Raw genomic sequence first — 27,170 nt, 5'->3', positions numbered from 1 at the left:
TTTGTTAGTGTTATTTAATTATTTTTGGTCATTTTAAGAAAATGAAAAACAGAGGCAAGTTTTATCTCAATGAAAGCAAACGTTGTGCGATTTCAACAGAATTTTAAAGTTTTTCTGATGCGATTAAACATAGTTTCCGCAAAACCAAAGTATGACAGAAGATGTCGCATCGGTTAAAATATTTCAATCATATTAAACCATTTTGATATATTTAATCAGAGCCTCCTTCCAGCTGATTGTGTGTCATGAAAATCACATCGCGCAAGATATTTGGACAGAATTGGACACCATAATAAAAAGACTAAAGGCTAGCTTAAACTGTTATACCATTACTATAGAAATAAAAAAAATTTTAGTATTGATTAAGTAACCAAAGATTGTTTTCAATTTAAGCCAATTTATACTACATGATAACTTATGGGCAGTTTACACTTCATGAATCTAAAGGCAATTATGAGTTATCATAAATTGTTGTTGGTTATGCAAGCATAATTTCTTCCACATTTCTTTTTAGAACCATTCTTTTTGAAATTATAAAATCATCCTTGATCAAAAATTAACTTATTGAAAGAGGGTTGATAAAGTAGTTTGACTTAAAGTAGTCCAAGCTTATTACCCACCAAAAAATTCAAAAATATTTGTTTCTTTGTTATAATTTAATTTGCTGTTTGGACAAATTAAACCGTGTCAATAAAACGTTTTTGGCTATGTGCTTTGAAAATCAATTTTGATTAATTTAATTAGGGGATTTTGGTATAATCATAACTATTAGACAATTGATAATTGATTTATTTGTATGTTTGATTTTTATGTTTGCTCGTTTGTCTTTTTTATTGTGTGTGTGTGTGTGTGTGTGTGTGTGTGTGTGTGTGTGTGTGTGTGTGTGTGTGTGTGTGTGTGTGTGTTGCATATAAGTGTGATACTGTTTACTTATTATTTCTGATTCCGTAAATAAAACATTGAATTTAAGAATAATCGCTGATTGCTTATACCACAAACACACGCAAAAATATTAAAAAGTTTAAGTCTTCCGATGTCTGAATTTATTGACAATAACAAACCTCTCGTCAAATAAAAATTGAAAATCTGATTAATCACTTCAAAGAAGAAATAACTTCCTATGAGGTGATATTGCTTCCTTTGTAGCACGTCAATGGAAAAGTCGGTTTTATGGTATGCTAATAAAAACAATATTTTCAGTGTTATCGTCCTAATCAGTTGATAGATGGATTATTGCAAATCTCTCAGAATCTAATTTGGTAGTATAATTTCAAACAATTACGCTTCTCATATTGAATAATGATTACAACTTCGGTGGAAACATCTGTGTCGTGGTTGTAAGGTTCCTCAGGCACAATTGGATAGGAAATGATATGATTATGGATCATAGAGCTACGGAAACAAAGGTAGGTGCAACATAAATTGATGTTTATTTTAATATGTTTATAGAGGTGATAAAAAATCATTGCGTTTTGAAAAAAATACAATTCGAAAAACCAAAACATCATCGGATAGTTTGTTTGGTTTTTTTTTAATTTAGTTCAATAACTTAAGTTAAATAAGGATAAAAAGTCTTTTTTGACTTTATTTCAGTTATTTCTTAAAATGTGATATCCAACTAAACTCTTACAAAACTGATTTCCTTGGGTAAGTTTGTTATGTCAAAATGGAAACGTACCTGAATAAAACTCATCGTAAACATAATATTTAATTTTGAAACCACAAATCGAATCTTATTTAGTTTTGACGTATGGTGAACGAACAAAATAATATGTACGTGTTAAGTTAGAAGGTATGCCTCATTAATATACTTTTCATCGCAGCTAAAAAAAACATACCGTCTCTCAATACTCTTAAAATCGTACGTCAATTACATTAACTATACAATGTTATTTCAGTTATGTTAATATTTTTATTACAATAAGATAACATCGCGATCCGAGTACTAAGAATATTGAAGGTCAATCATACTTTAGACATGTAGTAGGAAGAATGCAAAATGTTCTGGTACTCATTGAGTATCTGACACCTGATTTAGAATATATTTGTCGGAATGACGTCAGCAGTTAGGATGTGATTGTATGAACTTATAATGTATATGCATTCGCACAGCATGCTTTATAAGAGGTCTTGCAGATTCACATTGTTCGAGACATCAGCGATATAACAACATAGTGATGAATAAAAACAAAGTCAAATGTTACTTGAGTACAAAATAGGCACAGCCCAACTATAACCATGCTATAAATTGTTCTTAATGTTTGAAATTATTATTAAGCTATTATAAAAAGAATCGGTGAATCAAACTGACACAATATCATACTATTAAACTCTCTACATATCCTCGACAGAAAGGACTTTTAACGGAAAAGGTAGCTGTTGTTAAGTACAGACTGTGTTGTTACCTGTCTTTCAAGAGAATGGGTAAAAATCTTTCCTGTATTTTAGTTTTTGTAACAGAGCATACATGTGTTAAAATGATTGATTTGAATATTTACTTACCTGTATAATGACCACAAAAGAATTCAGAGGTACAAAAATTACTTGCTATCATATTACTCAAGCTCTACCTCATACATGTATATTAGAATGATCATTTTTTTCATCATTATGATTATTATTGTATTTTAAAAACTCTTTTTTTTTAAATACAGGTACAAAACTATAAACTGTTGTGTTGCATATGAAGCAGTACTGAAATGATATTTGTAATAAATCGTTAGTAATAAAGTAACAAGTATAAAATTCCTAGCATTCAATTCAATCTAGCAAAGTACAGTTTTATTGTAGTCGCTTCCGCTGTAATAATAGTTTTTTTGTTTCCATTAACTATTATGTGAATAATGTGAAACAAAGTCGTTTGGACTTTTAATTTGGAAGTATGTACCAGGATCAAAGGGATATGAGAAATGTCTTAATAATGATTACGTTTTGTAACTTTTTAGTTTTTGAAATGTGCTCAAATATTATAATATTGCTTTATTTTGCACGTGTCTTTATTTTGTTACGTTTACTTACTTATAACAAATTAAATTATAAGTTGCAATCATCCGTATGTAAACTGTTTATTATTCCACGTTTTTATTGTTGAAACTTTCTGCAGGTAGATTGATCCGTTTTATGATTATTCAACTGCTTTGTGGTCCCTTGTGTTTGACGCAAGGAAGGATGGGTATTATCTGCATACTAATAATGCCAACTTTGTCCTCTTTTTATTGGCACTTAGGAATTTTTCTTACCCTAGTTCCCTCCGAGTTTTCTAGTTTTATTTGTTGATGTGTGTTTTTAAAGGTCTTGTGTTTCTTGTTGTTAGTAGTTGACAGTTTATGCGTTCTCGAAAGTGTTTTTCACGATGCATCTCCTCTCTTTTATTACTTTTTATTGAAACTGCACTGTTTTCGGCTTCTTGAGGACAATGAATTCATCGTGCATGCAAAAAGATTACCTATAATTTTGTCGAGACTTTCTTTACAAAACTAATAGCACTAGTTTGCGTGTTTTCATTTGATCAAAATTTCCAGCAATATTCCATTACGGTCACGACCTTTACTTCCATTAAACACGGTTTGGATAACAAACCCACGACATTACTGTGACCTACTAATGGCATTATTCCGTTATTTATGGTGTTTAGTAAATACTTCTGAGCCAGAAGATAACAACATTATAACGGTTCTAAACCATTCATTGAGACGTTTTATTACTGGTATAGTAAATATGCTAACTAATTATCTTAAGTGACTATTGGCAGAACTACTTTCCATACGTACTATACTGGTTATTAAGAAGTAATAAGATATTTTAAAGCTACTTTTCGCATGCATTGGACTCAAATGAGTAGTTTAACTATTGAAACACGTTTGTATTATTCTTCAATTTAGATAAGGCTTATAGCTGCTCAATTTAACTTAATTCTTCCGTTTTTATTATCTTTTATTTCCTTTGTCCTCTGATATTCAGGTTTTTTTTAAGTATCTTATGGTTATACCATCGATTTTATTCTCTCTTTTATTAGAGAATCTTTAAATAGTATGTTAACAGAAATACAATGTACTGCTCTAGGGAAATGGGACAGGTGAATGTAACATTTTTACTATACAAATGTCACAAATACATTCATTGTATGTTATTTTGATATTTTAATTATGTAAAACAAAGGTAAAAAATGATGCAACTGAAATGATACAAAACTGTCAAAATGGTAGATACTAAATAATCCAAAATAAAGCCAAATTAAGCAAATGTATGATCACCGGAAATTCCTTTGCACCACAACAAAGCAATATCCACAAACTTCCAATATATTTGATTTCACTATTGCTGTTGAGAGGTTACTCCTTAAAACATGTATACAACATACCCAAATTCACCAGCCCACTAGCCAGACTTTTTCCTGAATTATAACAACATGGTTGTCCAAAAATTTGCATAAACACTTCAAATTCTTAAAACACTGAGGGTTTAAAATTCTTGAAGTACACATGGTAGAACGCCGCTGAATTTGATTACCTGTTGCTTCTTATTTCATTAAGAAAACTTATTGTAACATTTTTAATCTCTGTCTTTCAATGTAGTTGGTTCTAATCATTCTGAAGAAAAGTTTACTTTTAGAGACACGTGTACATTATACAGAAATTAACAGTTTTTATACCATATGCTTGTTTTTTATTTCACTTTTACCGTGATACTGCGGATTTTCTTTCACTATAAAATGTAATTAATTTAAAACATATCAAACTTAACTAAAGATTTGTAAAATACTTGTATCTCAATATTCAGTGCAGTTAGTTGCAATATTAATCACTAAGCAGAATTCTTGACTGCCAACAAAATAAAACTCTTAAAATATTTTTGGTTATATAATACCTAAACAATTATAAATCTGCATATATATTTTTTTTTCACACAAACAAAAGTAGTTACTGTAATACAGATCAAAGGGACAGAAAGTATTGTATTCTATTTTAGTCTAAATGCCGATATTTCATTAAGATATAAATGTTTATGTGTTGGGGAGTAACATGGTACACAAAACACAAACGTTCCATTAACGAAGAGAAATTTTATAATAATGCTGGTGGAATGAAATTTTTGAAAATGCGAATTTTCGTGGCCGTACTATAGTATTTCTCAACTAGTAGAAATATAATTTAAAAACGGTACGATTTTCTTTTGACCACTTATTCATAATATTGTTTTAGAATTCAACCAAATTTGTTATAACTCACAGCAAGATTGAAGGAAGAATATTTGCCTATTTCCACATTATCAATCATTACATATAACATTCTTCAAATGATCAACTGTGTTGAATAGAAATACTTCTCGGTCAAAAACTAAAAATAACACGAAAAGAAAATGGTAAAAAAAGGGGAAATTACAAAACAAACTTAATGTATTAAATATAATATCCTTGCTAAAGGTCCCAAGTACCGTGAACCACGCTCCATAAATTGGAATTATAACTTTAAAGTTCTTATGGATGCCGTGGAGGACTATGCAAGAAAATGGATAAAACAAGAACAAGAAGACATTGATTCTCTGTCAGAGTGGTTAAAGGCCGTGAGGTCTTAATTTTGAAACGAATGAAAGTTTTAAGTAGGTCAATGAGTGCCTAAGCAACATCAGTTTTCAAAGACCCCGATGTAGCAAAAACATTGTTTACTATACATGACAAGTATGTTGTCGTACCAGCAAACAAAGCCCAAAATAACATTGTTTTTGTCTGCAAAATATTTTACATCAAATGTTTATTATCAGAGGTAGACGTAGAAAATAATAGCAGTGATAAGACCTATACTGCTACCACATTCTCCAAAGAAGAGATTGTAGAAACCATAAATCTGTGCTATCGTCTTTTGGTCTCTCTACCAAGGACGATGATTGTGATTTACCGTCTATGTACTGGATTCCTAAACTCCACAAGAATCCATCCAAACAACGTTTCATAGCTGGATCGGCAAAATATACCACCAAACCTCTGTCGAAACTTTTAACTTCTATACTCACAACTATCATAGAAGGTCTGCAGTCCTACCACAACACTTCTTACTCCAGTAGTGGTATTAATTCAATGTGGATCCTGAAAAATTCGAAAGATCTTTTGGAGACAATCAGTTCAAGACTACTATCTCAATATAATAGTATTAAAACCTATGATTTTTCAACACTGTATACTTCTATTCCCCATAGTTAACATCCCTACTTAAAAACATTATACATCGTTGTTTTTCCAAACTGATGGTACACCTAGATACAAATAATTCCAAATCATCTTCCAAATATACAGAGGAAGATGTTTACAAAATGCTGGAATTTTTAATCGACAACATATTTGTCCAGTGTAGTAGACGTGTTTTTCAACAAACGGTCGGCATTCAAATGGGAACAAATTGTGCTCCTTTACTTGCTGACCTATTCCTTCACTCTTATGAGGCTGACTTTATGTCCAGACCCTTTAATCTCAGTTTCCGCTTTATAGATGAGGTATTATCTTTAAACAATCCTAATTTCGGGGATTTGATACATCGCATCTATCCCAAAGAACTTGAGAAAAAAGATATTACAGACATGTAAGGTCAGCCGCATATCTTGACCTACACTTAGAAATCGATGCTAAAGGAATACTATTGACCAAACTTTACGACAAACGTGATGACCTTTCATTCAGAATTGTCAACTTTCCTTTCATCTGTGGCAACATCCCTTCAGCACCTGCGTATGTAGTGTTCAACTCATACGTTATGCCAGAGCTTGCCGTAACTACGTAGACTTTTTGAACTCGTGGATCGTTATGGTGTATCAATCTGCACCTTGAAAACTTTATTCAACGGGTCATAGTTTTCCTTTACTCGTTTGTCTACCCCGGACTTGACTTTTATGAGCAACTCGGCGGGTGTTTCTAGAAAAGCAGAGGACGCTTACCCCCCTACAGGTGCACCTGGTCCATGCTCCCAGTTTTTATTGGAGTCCGAGTTGCCCATTTGCTTTTGTTACTTTGTATGTATAATTTTAGTTACTTTATGTTTGTTGTGTATGTCTGTTTTCCATGTCTGGTCTTTGTCCCTGGATTGCATTCTTTTGATTACCGCTATAAGACTTAATTTGATGTTAAGTAAGCCCCACTGTTCTATTACAGAAAAATGTGAAAGTATGATGTTAGAACATTTAGGCTTTATAGTTATCAATTGCTGTATTTATTCAATGGTTGATGGATCTAAAGGAATTCTGATAAGAACTATAGGTGATGAGTTACATGTATACAATGCAGTTCTTAATTACATTGTTTCTCCTTGCCTTTTCTTATCTCCAATGACAGAAACACTAATATTCCGCCAGCTTCAATGAACAAGGTAAATCCGTAAATTGTTCAGCTTCAATTTGTTTAATTGTTAAGTCTCTATTGAAATTAAAATATACTTTATTTGCATATGCATTATTAGTATTTGTTTAAACCCTATATCGTTTACAGTATATAATATACCTTATATAACACCCCTAGACCTATATCGCATACCCTATATCGCATCCCTTCACGAACCAAACTTCGCATACCCTATATCGCGTCCCTTCACGAACCAAACTCCGCATACCCTCTATCGCATCCTTTCACGGACCAAACTTAAAGTATAGTTAGAATATAAGATATAATGAACAAGACATGTCAAAATCTGTATCATATGTAGTATCAAATCCTCGCCTATATCAATCCAAGGACCCCGGTCCGCAGGTTGATTTAGGAATCTTGGATTGATACTACATGTGATACAGATTTTGACTTGTGATATTCATTATATATATACTCGTGCCTCGTATTGTTTTAATTATTTCATTCATACTTTTTATATGTTTGCTGTCAAATGTGCGCTACTTTCATGCCTCACATAAGGTTAGAAATGAAATGAATCAAGTTCTAGCGTTAAATGCTGTCCCATGAAAGTCTTGCTTTCGTAGATATACTAATATACCTATAATTGGGATATCGAAAGCTCAAAGGTGTTTTTGAAAAACTAATCAAGGGAACCAAGGTTATAGCGATTATAAAAAGAATGCAATCCAGAGATAAAGACCAGACATAGAACAGACACACACAGAAAAAAATGAGCGAAAAGGAAAAATGACAATTATGTATGGACGATTTTACATTACTTGCACAAATAAAGTACAGGTACCCAATTGCGTTACGTTACGTTTACCATGTGCACTGTTCAGAACATAGTACCATTTTAAGCAAATAAATTGCAAATAAAATAAAAAGCAGTGAATTGACACAAATGGCGTTAGAACATCGTATTATTTAAGTTTGTAATTAGTAACCAGATTTGCTAGAAAATATTGATTTGTATATATTGCTTTGTACAAACACACTTTCTTTATTCCTATAAAGTTCACTTTTACCCGTTTCTTTCTAAGCATGGTTTCGGTTTTAAGGTGATTGATAACACTTACTGCAGTAACATAAAGACCGTTAAAACAGCAGAAACAAATACGCTTGAATATAATATCCCTGTTAAAACCATCGCTCACAATACTTAATTGTCATTGTAATTATGATTTACCCACACTATTATCCAACGAGAAGTACCTCCAGTATCGTAAGATACTTGCTTTAATACTTCTAGTCTAGGATATGGCTTAAACGATGATTAAGTGTTTTAAAACTGATGTTATATTTTGCAGAAATTGGAAACGAACATGAAATGTAAGAATTTGATATACTGTTGATCAATGTATAGTCAGATTTACTTGCATACCTATTATCAAGATTAAGTTATATGCGGCTATGTGTGTTTTTAGGGTTTTCGTTGTTTTTATTTTTAAAACAAGTATAATTTTGGTTTGGTTCGTTTTAGTGTGCCTTTCTTTACTTTTTTTATATTATATTACTTATTTGTTTATTCATTTGTTATCTTACCAATTTCGTTTTGCTCACAGCCTTACTCAACTGTCGTCCTTTAAAAAAATAATTTGTCAAAAAGGCAAAACAGCTGACAAATTCACAACCCGATTAGCAAACATAGAAATCGTGGAGTAATTCATACAATTTAAGCAATGGATAGCACGATCAAAATTAGAATAATTCCTAATGAACGACTGGCTGTTGATAGAAGTGTATACCAGTTAAAAAGTCATTATCTTTTAGAAACAGATATAGTTTAGGCGTTACAAGTTGTATCTTTTCAAAGTTCCCCATTTGAATACAATTATCATATGTTTCCTCCGGTATTTTTATCAAATGTTCCCCTCCCTTCCTTCAGTCTACTCGACTATGTATTATCTATATCATCACTTATGAATCTAAGTAGACTTGACTCTTTAATACCGATTCGATGACAGAAAGAATCGATAAAAAGTTTCAAAAGAAGATTTATTTCTGTTTTATATAAGTCATTTCCAGGGCAAGGACTTTTTCAAAAATTCAACCAAATGTTTTGACTTCTACATCAATTAATTTAAAAACGAATTTGACAGTTGTGTTGTAAGATGGTCTGCGACCAAATCTAAGGGGTTGTTCGAAATACGTTACTTAATTAAGTATTGCCATGGCGGCCGAGTATGTGCAAAGCTCTCGGCTGGTACGTTTTAACCAATGATGCCAAGTTGCTCACAATTCCAGGCGGGCTCAAAATAAAGAGAATTGTCACTAATCTACAGTTTATTACGGTTATACATAAAATACATTTTACGGGATGAAAAGTTATTTTGCCATCAGAAAATTATGAAAAACGCACATATACGGTGCGCTCAATCAAGTTATCATCTAAAAGTTCTCAAATTCCTTAATACGGATGGGATCCATATGATACAGGGGAACAACACAACAGATATCGACAATCGAGAAATTCTCCATATAGCGATAACTTCCTGTTAAGGCAAGTTACACTATCGTCAACACATACAATCTACGACCTCGGACCACCGTCCGGCACCTCGGACCATTGTCCGGAACACGATAACTTCCTGTTTAGGCAAATTATATTAACGTCAATAATTCACAATAACCTCGGACCATTGTCCGGAATACAAATACTTCCTGATAAGGCAAGTATACGTCAAAACGTCAAACAAACATCATCAACAACAACGAGTTAACTTCCAGTTACGGCAAGTTACAACTCTCAAAAATAATATTCCTCTTGCATCACTTGTCTCGAAAAACACATCCCTTAACCACATAAAAATAAATTCCAATCTTACATTCAGTTTGCAACCGTATATTCCTAAACAACAAATCTCCAATCTTCCCTTCGTTCCTTTTCTTCCCTTTTTTAGGCCACTACTAAATTTCAATCTCCAATCTTTTTTAAAACCCCTTATTTACTTTTCAACACCAATTTTACACCAACTATGCACCAACTATTTTAATTATCATAACTTACATAACTAACCTAAATTAAGTACCAATTCAACACCAACTTAGCACCAATTTCCAATAAATCAAAAACGTAACTAACTTTAACTACTTAAAACAACATCCTACATGGGTAACATGATACTGTACTTCATCACCTTTCCTATAGTAAACCACTTAAAATCATAATAAAGATAAACTTCTGGATATAAGACTAACGGTACAATGACTAAATCAAAATATGCTTATCTAGACATGCAACTAATTATCATGAAAATATACACCTCTACAGTATGGACTATTTGGTTTTCGGGAGGGGTGGTAAATATTTGTCGGCTTTCCAAAAAAAAATAAATTTGCAAGCTTGTACATAGATAACATTATAGTACAGCTCACATTTTGTCCACGGTAACGGTAAAAAAGTCAATACAAATATTCCTGTTTTATTCATATGGGATATAACAATTTGGCTGGCATGTGAATCACAAACCCTCTCCAGTAAATACAGATAACTCAAATGACTACGAACTTAAGAATGTATTGACACCAATAAAGTTAAAAAAAACAACATCGACATAGTAGAAAAATAAAAGCATATATTATTTTTTATTATTAAGTAATTGGATGAGTATAAAAGAATTAAATACGTTTATTTTTAATTTATCGATGTGTGAAATTAAACTTTTTACTAGCCGCCTGCTCTTGTAAAATATATATATATATATATATCATTTTCTTGATATTAACACGTTGAAAATTATACTATGTTTTACGGTTTATAACAATGTCCAATTTTTGTACAATTATTAATTATATTTTCACCAGCAATTCCATTTCGTATTTCAATCGAGAATCTGAAATTCGGTAAAATAAACAAAGGCAGTTATTCAATAATCTGGTGCTTCACATTTTATATTTCTAAGTCTAGCAAAGTCATCGAGCTCTTGCATAGTGCTCCGATATTACGAGAAACCAAGTATCGCTATACTAAGCTAAACGACATTAGATTTGTACTAATTTAAATACAAGGATGTCCGGCAATTTGCATAAAATCATTTAACTGGGATATTTAGAAAGGATGCTACCTGTCATTTACAAATCTATCAAATAAAGACAAATCGCAATATTTTGTACTATACAAACGTCTGAATTTTGTAATCGTGATGCTCGAAGTAGTTAAAACAAACACTTGCGTGCTTATAATACGCATCTAAGAAGCTTATGATTTCATGTTATCCTTTATGTAATATAAACTGCCAATTTCTTAATGATGGATAGGCAACGTATTTGATTTGCATGTCCAAACCAGACCATTTGGCAATGCAGACAGATGTTTTTTATAACACCTATTATAAGGTTTAAGTAACCCTCAAGTTATATTTCATTTCTGCAAACAAAATTTAAATAGAAACTGCAATAGTGAAGTACTTACCTTTATGATTACTCGTACTTATCATCTCTTTATTAAATACGTAAGTGCCATAAAATAATACATGTATTAAATTGGATTGAAATTTCAATCAAGGAAGCCAACTATGAAAAATGACTATAACATAGTGCACATTAAAGAAAACAAGACAACAAGATAACAAGATACAATCCTTCAAATGAATCACATTAATAACTTGCATTAGTAAGTTTTAATCATCATCATTGACATGCTTACAAACATATAAAATGGTTAATAGGCATATCATATTTTGATAAAGAAACAAACAGATGTTTATGAATAGCTTCTGAGTATGAGTAATGGTGAATATTATTTGGTATCATTCTCTATCTGTATATTTCATATCTTTTCGATAATTTTACATCACAGAAAAGAACAGCTACCTGAATATAGTAGACACATATACATTATACAATTGTTGTGATATTGACTTGATATTTGAAAAAATAAGATGGAAATGGACTGTTATAAGTTATTTTGAATATCTATAGAATCATTTAAAAGGATTAATGCACCAGTCATTATAAAAATCAGACAGAAGACGATTGTGCATGTCAAAAACCAACCGTATTCACTTTTATTTTTTGTTCAGAAACATTAACTTATCACATAACCAGTGTTAGTTTTTCATTTGGTTGTTGCGCTTTCGAGACAAATATTATATAGATCGTGCACGAAATTGGCACTTTGCAAGAGTTATTGTTCTTAACATCGTTTCATTTTGTTTTGTTTTAGTTGATGTATGATTTTCTAAAAAGTGCAGATCTGAATGCAGAAATGATTATCATTATATGAATGTTTGGAATATGTAGGCTGAAAAAGCATCATTTGTTTAGTGTTTTTTTTTCCTATACTACGAACCACATTATCATTAGAAGTGTCCGGGCTTTACGTGGCTGGTAATGACAAGTATTATCACTATATGCATTAGCTTGTTTGTCGGTGGATTGTTGGGTTTATTTATTTACATGTGGCTTTAGTGACTTGGCACTTTCTTAGCTACTGGTTTTCTTCTCTTTAAAATCAATTATGAAATTCCCATCGCTAAAGTTTTTTTTCATATTCTACTCTGATATAACATCCTATGAACGTCATAAGACATATCCCCGATATAACTACCGCTGGAAGTTTCAGAAGAAAATGAGGTTTTTTGCTATATTAGAATAGAAATAATTTGCTAACCTATCACGTACAGTACAACGATTCAATCCAAGAGTAAATGAGTGTTATATGATTCATGACACATACAAATAATAGTCTTATTTATGCACAATGTAATAAATATATAGTAACTTATCAAAATAAGTCTCTCTGACACCTCTTCCGAATAAAGAATGCATCAAGATCACTTACTTCATCTTCACGCTATCATTTGGAAATATGTAAAATATGATGAAGTTTGTACCTGTACAATTCTATTCAGTTTGTTTCACAAAAGTTATTTTTACAAAAGTCATAAACAGAAATCACAACGTATAGCTTGAGTTTCAGTTATGGATGCCAAACTTAAAATGTTTATGATGTTGTTTATATAGTGGGGTCATAAATCTTTAGTGTCCTGTACATTTGATTTACCGTGCTCTTTGCAGATGTAGTTGGTGCATTTATGGATCCCACATCAACCTTTTCTTGTTACCGAAGATTGCCATTAAATGTTAAATGTATAAAGACTTTAAATATATTTAACAAGTGTAAAGAAATTATTGCAAAGATATGTACAGCCAAAATATCATGTACGAGAATCTTATGAAATGAAATATATAATAATCATATGAATAGAGCGTGATATGATCAACAGAGACATGATTATCATTTGCTATTTAAATGTGCAAATTATATAACTACTGTTAATTTCGCTTTGCTGTACATATGTTGCAGAGAGTAACTGCTCATCAGCTACAAAAGCATAAGGACCAACAAAGAACTGAATATTTATTTTGTCCTTAAAATCCAGTCTCATTTCCTACAACTGAACACGTGGCATCATAAGAAATTAATAAACACTAACTATCTAAAATTATCTTATATTGAATTCTTTACATACACTCTGTTATGTAGAAACCTGTTGGTCACATGATCCCCTAATGGTTTACTCTTTGGTGATAAGATACATGATCATGCAAGCGACCTACCGATACTCAAACATTCTCCAGGCTGTCACGTGATATAATCACTGATTGTTATGTTTACATTTCTACCAGTAAGTTGTTTCTGGTTCTTAGCTTTTGTTTGTTCTCCTCTTTGTAATCTTAATTATAAGGTCTTATTTTTGGCACCAATTACCTTACAATGGTGCGAACACTTTCTTAGGTTATCATTCATCAGAGCGTTAGATTCACAGAACAATGTGAAATGATTTACGCTAATTGGATTAAAGCAATAAATATGCTTGAACTGAAGTCTGAAACATATCATCAATAAGTCTTTACAGATTACCCGGGGCGCTTTGAGAAAAACACTAAGAGTCGGACGTCCTCATTCGATTTGAACTAAAAAGCATATTTATGCATGAGTTTTTGATATTGGAAAATAATTTCATCAATTTATAATTAGACAGGTAGGAATATCAATTATTTCAAAGTAGGGAAACATTGTATTTCAACGTGCGGTTTTTTTTTTTTTTTTTTTTTTTTTTTGTTTTTTTTTGTTTAATAATTTAATCCGATTCATTTCAATCACGAATGAGAACAACATATGAAGTTTCGTTAACTGCTTTTAGATTAATAGAAGAAAGGTAATCTTTTTTTCGCCATTTTTATTTTTTTTATATTCATCATTTATGTTTGTTACACACATATATATATATATATATATATATATATATATATATATATATATATATATATATATATATATATATATAAAGTACCGATGAATATACCAAGAGAAAGTCACTTTATGTCGTATCTTTTATCTTAATGGAAGTGAATAAAATATAAAACAATGTATACTCATGTACAGTTTTGGATCTTTAAAAAAAGATCATTTTACTGCGCCTGTTCACAGTCAGGAGATGTTGGTTACTGGTGTGTCTTTGTGTCGTTATATTACTTTTTTTATCTTAAAAAAATGTCATCGTTTAGTTACCGTGAAGTTTATTACTTTGTTGTCCGGGCCTTCCAGAGCTTTTAAACGTATTGGAAACTGTTTTGGTGGTCTCTTAAAGTGTTTATTGGTTTGTATTAAAGTTATATGCTCGTGCATTAGTTTCTTCATACCCGTTCTTTTTCAATTGCCCATTTTTACCCTAATGTAAAAAAAGGAACACGATATATGTGATATGTTGTCAGATGTGCTGCATTTGTATATACAAAGCGTGTTTAGCAAGTGCCTTAGTGGTACTGAAAATATGCCTTGCTTTCAGATTTTATATTGATTTGATAAACAAGAATCTCTAAGGACGACCATGAACTTTGTACTGAATGGTTTTGAGAAGATCTATCACATTTTGACATGTCTTTTAGCTCATGTCAATCAAAGTTAAGACATACATTACTTCACAAGAAGCTGTGGTTTATGAGCTGGAAAGACAATAAATGGTCTGAAAATGTTTATGGCGTGACAATCTGTGATAACTAAATTTGATTTTTGAATCACTTTTGATTTGTTTTCTATACATAGCTGTTCCGTGAAATTACACTTATGTATCCAACCATTGAATATTTCAAAATCTAGAAAAAAAAAACATTTTATTGTGAATAATTGCTTAAACTAATACAAGTTTACTCTGTTACTTTGATACTTTGGCAGAATAGTAAATGTCTCTTCTCTTGCCCGATGATTAAATTGGAATATATAGCCTAACTCATTCTATATCTATCACACAGTAATTTTTCTTATGAATGTTCATGAAATTCACTATCATTGCCAAAGAGAATCTCGTTATTGTGTCAAATTCAACAATATATTCGATTAATAATATCTACAATTTCAGTTTTTTTTTCGTTTCGATGGGTGGTTGGTCATGTCTATTCAAGACATGCGGATGGTGCATTGTGACGTATAATTTTCTATATCTTCTAATACTCGTGAGGATGAACTAATACAACATTTTAAAAAGTCAAATAAATATCACTTTAATGAGTGTATTAATTTCGAAAATATTGAATAAACATGCTAAAAACCCTTGGAAGGACCATTGCTTAAAGTTTTTTTTCAACTCGATGTATTACTGAACTTTTATTTTATAATCGTGGTTTCTTTATCGACAAGTTTTTTTATGTAATTGAAAAGAGCGCTAAAAATCACGGATAATGTTCTCATCACGAAAATTCATGACTTAAGCACTCGATGGCGCAATAGGATTCAAAACAAAATCGATCAGTTTAGGTTAATTTTTGATACCGCAATGATGTTTAATCAATTTTTATAACGCACTAGTTAATTAGGCTCCAAAACATAAAATATCATAGTTTGTTTGTGTATCGTGTTGATATTGCATAAGATATGTTTAAAGAATAAGCCCTTTCCTTAATATACGTCTTATAACCTTCCCCATTTGAGTTATTTAATTGCCTCTTTTAACTTCTGAGTAATCATAAACGCGATGTTTCATGTCCTTTAAACATCTGGAAAACGATTTTTTAATTATTCAAATAGAATGTTTGGCAAAACATCTAATGTTTGTGAAATAATCTTCATCTCCAATGTGAAGTGATGCAATATGTCCTAATTGACAGACTTCGACTCCCTGACATAATATGATTAGTACAAATAATACTGTCAGTCGGTAGTATTTACTGATCTTCCAATGTTAACAAAAAGAAAATAGTTGTAGAAGATAATTATACTTAAGACATACGAAATTATGATTTTGCTGAATAAACTATTGCATCAACATTTTATAACGTTGTCAAAAACAAAAATAATGTTATAAATGCAGAGGAATTTTTTTTTAATATTTGTTAAACTAAAGTCTATGATCGGATCTAGTCTTTTTTCAACAACGAAGTCCAACGAAATACCTTGATTTAGTTTATCGATCTCCATATTGTATCTACAGCCAGAAGCCCTCTTGTCATAATCCTTTTCCGCTTCTGCATTGTACCGGAAGTGCCATCCGAAACTCGTGAGATGTATCTAGAAAAGCTCTAACCTGGAAGCCCGGGTAATATTTTCGTTCCACAAGTTTCTCTCACCTGTGACGTCTTCTGTCTTTTGATTGGCTGAGTGTATATGACGTTATTTTATTAATTTTATACGTTCTAATATTCAAATTAAAAAAAAAACGTTTAAATATTTCTTTCAAATTACTTAGAAAACCTTTCGATAAAAATGCATAATAAATAAGTTAATTTAGATAATTTCATCATGTTTTTTTTTTATAAGAGGCAATTTACTCATATATTGTGCATATCCATTGATTGTGACCTGAGTCTATATTTTGTAACGATCCTAGGGTCGCTAATGATATTGACCAGCGAACCAGATTAGAAAAGTTCAGGGAACTAGTCCACTAAGTGCATCATCGCCTTTCTTTTTCACTTTTACTCAATACTAAGTTTAGTTAGAAGAATTATTGAAACAAACATAACTGAGCAAAGTGAAAAGGGCTGAAACATAAGAAAAAAATACATATTCTAATATGACGTCTTCATAACGTCAAACAGTTCTCGCTCGGTGTCAAATTATCGAATATAAATGCTGTACCCATGTTAAAATGAGTGCAAATCTATTCCCTCCACGAATTTTTTCTTAAATAATGAGAAAAAAACAAGAAACTGAACAGATGCGTGCATTTGGAACATCACTATGCCTTTCCTATTTCTATCATACATTTTATAGCTATTATTTTATATCATTGTTGCACTTTCTAAATTACAGGTGTATTTCCAATCATCAATGAATGCTTAAAACTTTTTTTAAAAAACATTTTAATGTTAAAATCTATATAGTAATGTGTTTACGTGATGTTTTGAAACGTCGAAACGTCACTTTTACGTTTTATATAACGGAGATCAAACAGCTTCCGTAGATATTATATGAATAAACCATGATATGTTCTTTGAATTAAAAAGTTCATTAGGTATACATGTCCTCTAATATTGCGATAATTTAAACAATAACAGAATAGAACAACTATTCATTTTTAGTCACCATTGAAACTCTTTGATTGTTTTATAAGATTTACTTCAAAGAAAGAGATGTTGATTTAATTCTTTATTCGCAACTAATAAAATAAGGAGAAGTATTCAATTGTTTTATAATGAGTTTAATTACGTAAATACATTTTCGTATAAAACCTACGAGTTTTGTATTAATTGCTATACTGTTTACGCTAGCCATTGTGTTGCTTTGGTCAGAGGCTTTTGCAGTATGCTGAATACATTGTGTTCTATTTGTATTCTATTTGTTGCAGATATCTTTGCAGTGGATGACGATATAAAATAGATTTGAACAGTTGTTCATAATATAACATTTGAGAACATACAGTGAATCATTTGAATGAAGTTGTGTAAAATCGCATAACTTTCTAACACAAGTGACTCACAATAACAGCTAAGAGTGATTTGAACAAATTTTTATTTAAACTTCAATCAATTCCTTAGTACAACAGATGACCTTGGTACGAGTATAAGATGGATGTCCATAAATTTACCGATTGTTCTATTCGTACAAAGAACGCTTAACAATGTCGATCAATGTTTCAGTTTTTAAGTATATTCGGATAAATATTGTGTAACCGACGGCTATCATATTAATCAAATGTGACATAGTCATTCTGACAACTTAATATTGTTTTAAAATAGTACAGTAGGTAGCCTATTTTATGATATAACGGACAACAAATTATTGTAAAGTGAGAACAAAATCAACGGGTTACAAATGGCAGTCAATAATTCATTATCATTGGAAGATTTTTCTACGTACGTTGCTTCTCAAATAATATGGAAGTATATGTCACCGAGTCTCATCATAATAGGCACTATCGCCAATATTCTTGCAATAATTGTTCTCCTCAGGAAAAATTTGCGCCATTCTACTACGATGTTTTACTTGACAGTTTTATCTATTGGAGACATACTAGTACTGTATACGGGTCTTTTACGAAACTGGTTACGTTTTGCTTTTGATACAGACTTGCGTGATTTTTCTAATTTTGGATGCAAATTGCACGTGTTTCTAGTATATTTTTCATTGGATTTCAGTACGTGGATTCTAGTTGCCGTGACAATAGACCGGTGTATTTCCGTCTGTTTGCCATTCCATAGTAAGACTTACTGTACAATGAAGCATGCCAAAATAACTGTAATTACAATATGTTTACTCATGGTCGTTTTGAACTGCCACTTGTTCGGAACCGTAGGAAATGTTGACGGAAAGTGTAAAGGAAATACCAGTTTCATAGCCTCGGTTTGGCCCTGGATTGATTTATGCATGTTTTGCTTGGGACCATTTGCAGTAATGACGATATGTAACATTTTGATTATTCGTCAAATTATTTTATCCAACCGTCGAATAGAAAGTCATAACGACCCAGCAATGATACGTCTTAAAGTAGAACCAACAGTACCATCAACTTCAGCAACGAATCATAATGGACACACAACGCCACAAAACGAAACCAAAAGCAAAAATAAGAAGAGAACAAAACGAATTTCGAACGTTACGATTATGCTGCTGACAGTTAATGTTGTGTATTTTATATGTACTCTTCCCATAGCTGTTTACCTCATCGGATATAGATTTTGGGTACCTGGAGCGAATTTGGAAAATACGGCAGGACTGGAGTTCTTTTGGGCAATATCAAACTTTTTGCAATACACAAACAATACGATTCATTTCTTCATGTACTGTTTGACTAGCCCAAAAATCAGGAAGGAATTGTACAATTTGTTTTATTTTTTAGGCACTAAGGAAAATATGGCAAAGACTACTTATCATGCAGAAAATGTGTCAAGAATGACACGTTATTAATATAGATTATTTCTATAAACCGGTTAATCACATACTACTTAATTTAGAATCAATTTTCTGAAGTACCTCATAACACAGAAAGAGAGATACCTCTATTTAAATATTAAAATTTCTTAACTTGTCTTCAAATCATTGTAGTGGTAAAATATCACCTAAACGTGAGTGTGTCTATCCTGATAGATAATTACTGCGTTGATTGTATTAATAAATTATATATGTTTTATTATTATTTCTGTAAATTCTGATTTTATTTGGGTGTTTTATAACTACCAAGACTTTGAATAGCAATAGTAAGTATTTTAGTTAATGGCTTTTGTTCAAGATTGGTTAAAAATAAAAATTTTTAAAAAAATCAATAAACTGGCAAAATTGCAATATTTTTTTAACTTACAATATTTATTTTGCATCATGAATTCATGAGTGGTTTTTAATTTGTAAGAATCGATACGATATGAATTAAATAGAAAACAAAACAAAAACAAAAATACTTTAGTTGACAGGAAATTTATGGGTTTTTTTAAACAAAGATATTGTAAAGTTATATATTAATATGAATTTCACGACCGTCATTATTATATACATCACTTTTGTATATGTCAATTGTTATTTCTAATATTAAAGTAGTCAATCAGTGTGAAGATGGTTACTTATTTGACATTCGTTTGAAATTCGTTTGATATTCATTTGATATTCATTTCCACTTTCCTAATAAAGGCTCGTTTCTAATTCCCCCACTGTCACTAAAGTTCACTGTCGGTGGTTATTCATATGTACTTTTAGTGGAGTCCGAGTTGCTCATTTGCTTTTGTAACTTTGTATGTATGATTTTAGTTACTTTATGTTCTTTGTCGTGTATGTCTGTTTTCCATCTGGTCTTTGTCCCTGGATTACATTCCTTTGATTACCGCTATAACCTTGGTTCCCTTGATTACTCTTTCAACAGTCGAAGAGTATTCTGCAAAGTTTAGTAATTGAAAGGGACATGGCTACGATGAGATAAGTCATCTGTCATTCTTCACTTGTTATAACAGTGAGTCATTTTGTTAAACTATGAAAACAATAAAGATAATTTGACTAATAAAAAAATCAATATATTCAAAATTACTAGCATTAGGAATAAGCGGCCACTACTATTTCAGTGGACTGGAATTGGAGTAGTAAAGTCAAGTACTAAATAGGTAAGATTTGATGCATTGCAGTACTAAAAAATACTTAGTTTTTACGTAGGGTCGCAATTAGGGGTCGATTAGTATTTGTAAAAACAAGGTTAAAAAAGACAATAATTTGAAAATCGTACCTTCAACGTATAATTCTATTAAGAGCAGTTGATAAAATCCACCGGATTTTGTTTGAAAGAATGTACTTTATAGAAAATATTTCCATAAAAAAACTGGGTAAGGAACAACATTTTTAATCAAGAAACTGCAAGTGATATTATATCTTTGTATCAAACTTTTTTCCGGCGAAAAAACTCAGTTAATCTTTCCAGAAGTTCGAGAAGTCGGTACCCCTAGCGCTACGAATTTTCTGCCAGGAATCTGTAGCTTTCATAAAAATCTGAAATGTAACACAACTACAAGCAAAACGAACCAGTTGTGAAAGGTAATCACCGTAGGCGATTTCTTCGGGAATATTACTATCTAGGTTTGGAAAATTAACAATAGAGAAATCAAAATCGACTCTTTTCTCATAATATTTTGCATGACGGCTACCATTATTTAGTGTTTAATCTAAACAAGAAAAGTCGTACGAGTACTGTAAATGTAAAACTAGGTCCACAAGTTCTTTTTGTAGATATATGGAACATAGTTTTCTAAGTTAAGATTATTTACCGCCAAATTATCTAAACGCATTATTAAATTTACGCAAAAACTACTGTCTGACCCCTATGTTCTACATATAGTAACAGCAGCCATGTTTTTCACGGATAAAAATCCCCACATCAGTTCAATGAAAAATAGCCTAAGAAACTTTCTTGCCAAATCCGGTTCCAATTGGTCAAGTAATGTCAGAAGGGAAGATTATTTAAAGAAATAACGATATAAAGAGCAAAAAACGAGGAAAAAAGGCAATAACTCAAACATGGCTCCACAAATAATAATGACAATTTGACTACAGATAGATCTCGTCATGATTATAATCGCTATCGTTACTGTAGGAAAAATCAGAAACCCGCGTACTTTCAGGTTTGAGTAGGGAAAGGCAGTGGCGTTTGAGTGGAGGTTGAGGCAACATCGAAAAACAACAGTTTAGGTATGAAACTTTATAAAATACGTAAATTTGGTGATAAAAACGGAAATAAAAACTCAGAGAAACACATACAGACACTCATAAAAACCATTAAAATTGATATTACCGCCAAATTATCTAAACGCATTATTAAATTTACGCAAAAACTACTGTCTGACCCCTATGTTCTACATATAGTAACAGCAGCCATGTTTTTCACGGATAAAAATCCCCACATCAGTTCAATGAAAAATAGCCTAAGAAACTTTCTTGCCAAATCCGGTTCCAATTGGTCAAGTAATGTCAGAAGGGAAGATTATTTAAAGAAATAACGATATAAAGAGCAAAAAACGAGGAAAAAAGGCAATAACTCAAACATGGCTCCACAAATTATAATGACAATTTGACTACAGATAGATCTCGTCATGATGAACACCCTAACCCGGTCGGAATCATGCTAAACCTAACGGTTTTGGAGATATATTGGTCAAGTAGTTTTAGAGAAGAAATGTTTTGAAAAATTGAAAACGACGACGACGTATGACGACATGGCCTTCGGCCAGATGAGCTAATAAAAGTCAGTTTGAGAAAATGTCTTTTCACATTATCAGGTTTGTCAATTTTAGGAGTTAAATGCCATTGTATTCATTCAACAACGCAATGAAGTTTTACAACTGGAAAAGAACAAAGCTGATATAGAAGAATATTATCTAATGCTGCTAAAGAAATAATCCACAAACAAACGCAAAAAAATGTTACAGAGATATATTGATTTGTAATATTATATCTACATGTAGAGGGTTATTTACGAAGATTAAAGTGATGAATTTCTTCGCAAAAATATATATAGGCCTAAAGGTACGCATGTAATATCTTTACTAGTTACTATAAACCACATAAATATTTATTGTTAGCTTCGAAAGGTGAGATATAACAGGTGTGGATCCAACAATGTAAAGAAAACTAACGTAGGGAGAAATAACGGACGTTCCGTGTAATTATTGGTAATCTTTAGCTCACTAATGCACGCGATTTACAATTTTCCAATCAAAAAGATTGATTTTCGAAATAAAATATTTGGTTCACTTCAATAAACTATTTAAATGAAGAGCGATCGAAAATGATGTCTTTAAAGACGAAACAATTGAAAGGGAAGTAATAAATTATCAAACGCAACGGCTTCAGTTCGAATGTTCTTAATGGTTCAAGATTAACTGAGTACCAGTCATTTAACAGTTATCAATGCTCTTTATAAAATCATGTCTTGTCCGAACCTAAATTGTTTGAAAACTTTACATAAAAATAATGTCGTAAAGGTATGCTTGAAAAATGTGTTCAAAAAAAGGGCAGTGCAATGATACTCAATACAGTGATATGGAAATAAATAAATAAATTTGCCCCGATTGGGTTTAAAAATTAACTTTTCTGACTAGCACAAATTCAAACATTGCCACCTCATATTTCCAAAAGTGAATTAAAAAAGACACCTCAACCGGACCACTAGAAAACAATAATAAACTGTGTCTTAAAAGCTACAAGGATAGTATTTAATAAATGAAGCACGATCAGAATTCAAGGGTAGAACCCACGAAAATGAACATCATACATAAATATGGATCAAGTACTTCTTCAACCGATCCATTCAATTATAATAGGAACTTCTCAGCATGAAAATGAATCAAGACTTTTTTTTCAACTACATTCCATCAGTTCAAACAGGACATTTTGCAGTATGAAATTGAATCAAGACATTCGACAACCACATTTCCTCATTTTCGTCACTACATTCCCCCAGCATGAAAATGTATTAAAACATTTCGTAACCACTTCTCATTTACGACACGAAACTCCAAAGCATGAAAATGAACCAAGATACTCCAACACCGAATCTCTTCATCTCAGATAAAAACTCATTCACATGATCATTTGCTACATAGTAACAAAGGAGCAAACAGGGCAGAAAAAGTCAAATCCCGAAATAACAAATGAATTTGATCTTGAATTGACGAACATTGAATGCAGTCAATTAAATCAGACTCCAAAACTGTTAGGAGAATAGTCAGATATGTTATATCAAAAGTTTGCTCAATGTCAACCTAAATGAGGTTTTTGCTTTACATACAACCGATCTTCGAAGAAAAATACAAGAAAGAAAATGCCTTAACTAGTTGGACATGCTAAATGAACGTTCGAGCATACAGAAAAATGAATCTGGAATCAAACAAGGTAGGTGTGACATGTACGATTTCAACCTGAAAGTCGTAACAAGCGTGTTTAGAGTGCGGTACTCCGCGAGGATTGCAAGGTTTGAGGAAATTCTGCCCTCAACTTAACATATTTGAGAAGTTGACAACTCATGATGTACATTACTGGTATAAGTGATGATACTCATTTATTCTTAGGTTTGTTAAAATAGGTTTTCAATTTATGGGCTATGATGCCACATATGCTGGCATTGCTGCATCTATTCATTTTCCTGAGGTTCAGTGTCAGCTAGTTTATGGTCTTCATGGTTTCTGAAGTCAGTTTGTTTTGTGTACATTTTCAATCACCTGTTCGTTGCTTTATTTACGTTGAGAATTGTTATCAATATCCTTGCTGCGCTTGCAAGCATAATGAATCAGACAATTCTTGTACGAATTTAACTAGAATGTGGAAATATGTTTTGCCGAACTTTTAACCGAAATCCTCCTTCCATGTGTCTCGATCAAAAAGTGTAAATTATCACTGTGCATGTGTACAAGTAGCGTTATACCAATGAGGTACAGAAGAGGTTAAAATCCATTGATGTCATGAAACTTTAAAGAATTGACCCTTAACCATAGTTATGAGTGAAAAGAGGGCCTTAATTTTATTATTTGATATGAAGTCGGAAGTAAAGAAACTAGTGATGAGATTCGCTAAGGTGTTGCAATACACTGCGGGAATAAACGTTATTGTTAGGAAGCTATGGTGATTATGGAAATCTTATAATCGCTATCGTTACTGTAGGAAAAATCAGAAACCCGCGTACTTTCAGGTTTGAGTAGGGAAAGGCAGTGGCGTTTGAGTGGAGGTTGAGGAAACATCGAAAAACAACAGTTTAGGTATGAAACTTTATAAAATACGTAAATTTGGTGATAAAAACGGAAATAAAAACTCAGAGAAACACATACAGACACTCATAAAAACCATTAAAATTGATATTACTGCTAAAGCCAGATAGTTGATTCGGAGATTCAATTTTGTAGATGTTCAATTTTTACAAAATGCATAATACTTATAGTTTCCTATGTCATGAATTACCTCAAAACTAAATGTTTGAAACTGAATTTACTTCAAAACTGAATGTTTTGCCGAAGGCCAAGTATAAGTCAATCTTGAGCCTACACGTTATGTCCCCCCGTTTAAATGAGAAACCAAAGAACTACTACCAGTACCTAGTTTTGTTTTTTTATTAAATGAATAATTTGTATATTCCTTATCCGACTCTATTATCTTTATGCGCTCAGTCCATGTTCAAATATTTACTTGTCCAGTAATGTGTCTCGCGCTACCAAAAAACCGCAACACATGAAGTGGTGGCCGGCGGTGCGATATAACTAATATGTGCCTCATCCACGAGTTATTTCGTGAGATCGATCTTAACGCCTCTGGAAAATTTTCGATTGCAGCTGAGTTTTTAGATACATTTAAAGAAAATTCAAGTGATTTTGAGTATTTTACATTGAGAAAATGCCTAACAAAAGAAAATGCAGGTTGCATGAAAAAGATATTGAAGAACTCTCGGAGATTGATTCACAAAACGATGAAAAAAACGGAAGACGAAACTTTAGTATTATAAACGACATGCACAGACGAGCCCGAGCTCAGATTTATGCGTGCCCCTAATTCCCAATATACACGTGCTTTTAATCGCGACTGTTTCGTCGCATCTGGTAACAATACAGATTGTAATAACCATCCGGCCATTTTTAGGGGTGAAATACATAAGAAAAGACGTGAAAATGATATAAATAGAAGACAAACGTACGGTTTACGAGCAAAAGGTCCAGAACCTAAGATAAGAAGAAATTAGGATAATATGAGACAAGAGTACAATCATGCACATATACTAGAAAACGACGACAGCTCAGTACACAGAACAGAAGGTGATAGAGTCCATAATCTAAGGCAAGATCCTTGAGAAGACTTCATGTATATCGTTTGCCGTTCAGAACCAATACTTCACAAATATTTTCGCCAAATGCCAAGACAAGAAAGACCAGAAAATAACAGAAGACATGAAGATAGGATTACATTATCTGGTGCAAACATCTATCGGAAAAGATGATTGGAGAGTTTGAATAAACAGGTTCGAAGCTATACCTGAAAGATGAGATCCGATTGAAGACGAAAATTTAGACAAAATTTTGCCATGGATGCAAGGAGAAGCTGGAGAGTTTGTGTTTACCCAACTCCCAAAATAGGCTTTACAAAGATACAGAGAGCTTGTACTAGGATATAGATACAGGATAACTGAAAATCAAAAATCTTTTATATCAATGTTATCGGGTAGAAATCAGTTTAATGGTGAAAGAGTTAAAGAATATGCGACAGAATTAAAACGTTTGCCTCATAAAGCATACCAGAATAAAAGCAAGCGTCCAAGACAAGAAGACCTGTTAGAGAGGTTTATGAGGGGTATTATAGTCGAAGTGAGATTCTTTGTAAGTTATATGAAAAATATGAACTAACATAGATGAAGCTGTAAATGCAGTAGATGAATGTATGAGTGAAAGACAAAATAGCCAACAAAAGAGAGCCATACATGTATGATAAAAAAGGGGAAAGCTAGTAAGGAGAGCGAGCTCTTTTAAAGATGAATATGAAAGGGAGCATGAATGTTAACATGACGCACAAAAAGAAGAGAATGTCTTCAGGATAAAAATCGCACCAAAACACAATAAAAAGGAAACAAATGAAAGTACTGAATATACTGCTACTAAAAATACAATGAAAAAGAAACCAGAAATTAGCAGTAAAGAAATGAATGGCAAATATGAAGCTGAAACTAAAGAAATAATCCAACAGTTATTGAACAAAATAAGTATCTTAGAGAACAAAGCAGAGTCCAAAGATAAAATAACTGAAAAGGAAACAGTGATTTGTTTTGTTTTGTTTTTTGTTTTGTTTGGTTTGGTTTTTTTTTTTATTTTTGCTTTGTTTTGTTTTGTTTTGTTTTGTTTTGTTTTTTTTTCATGT

General features: G+C 31.9%; 1 protein-coding gene across 1 annotated transcript; it reads left to right on the top strand.

The window, feature by feature from the left end:
* The first annotated feature begins 1,120 nt into the window (after nucleotides 1–1,120).
* On the top strand, nucleotides 1,121–20,328 carry LOC148624904 (orexin receptor type 2-like). The gene is made up of 2 exons (XM_088568029.1): nucleotides 1,121–1,406; nucleotides 18,160–20,328. The coding sequence occupies exon 2, from the start codon at nucleotides 18,627–18,629 to the stop codon at nucleotides 19,716–19,718; it is 1,092 nt and encodes a 363-aa protein (XP_088424155.1). The 5' UTR covers nucleotides 1,121–1,406; nucleotides 18,160–18,626; the 3' UTR covers nucleotides 19,719–20,328.
* The last annotated feature ends 6,842 nt before the right edge of the window (nucleotides 20,329–27,170 follow it).

This window comes from Perna viridis, chromosome 2 (genome assembly GCF_037379345.1).
Source record: "Perna viridis isolate PV_CMFRI_1.1 ecotype Kerala chromosome 2, ASM3737934v1, whole genome shotgun sequence".
Taxonomy (NCBI): domain Eukaryota; kingdom Metazoa; phylum Mollusca; class Bivalvia; order Mytilida; family Mytilidae; genus Perna; species Perna viridis.
The sequence above is the reverse complement of the archived record's forward strand: the minus strand, read 5'-3'. Positions and strand labels throughout refer to the sequence as shown.

Bases quoted from the DNA above. Each gene is read 5' to 3' on its own strand.
- LOC148624904 (XM_088568029.1), top strand. From the start codon at position 18,627: ATGGCAGTCAATAATTCATTATCATTGGAAGATTTTTCTACGTACGTT.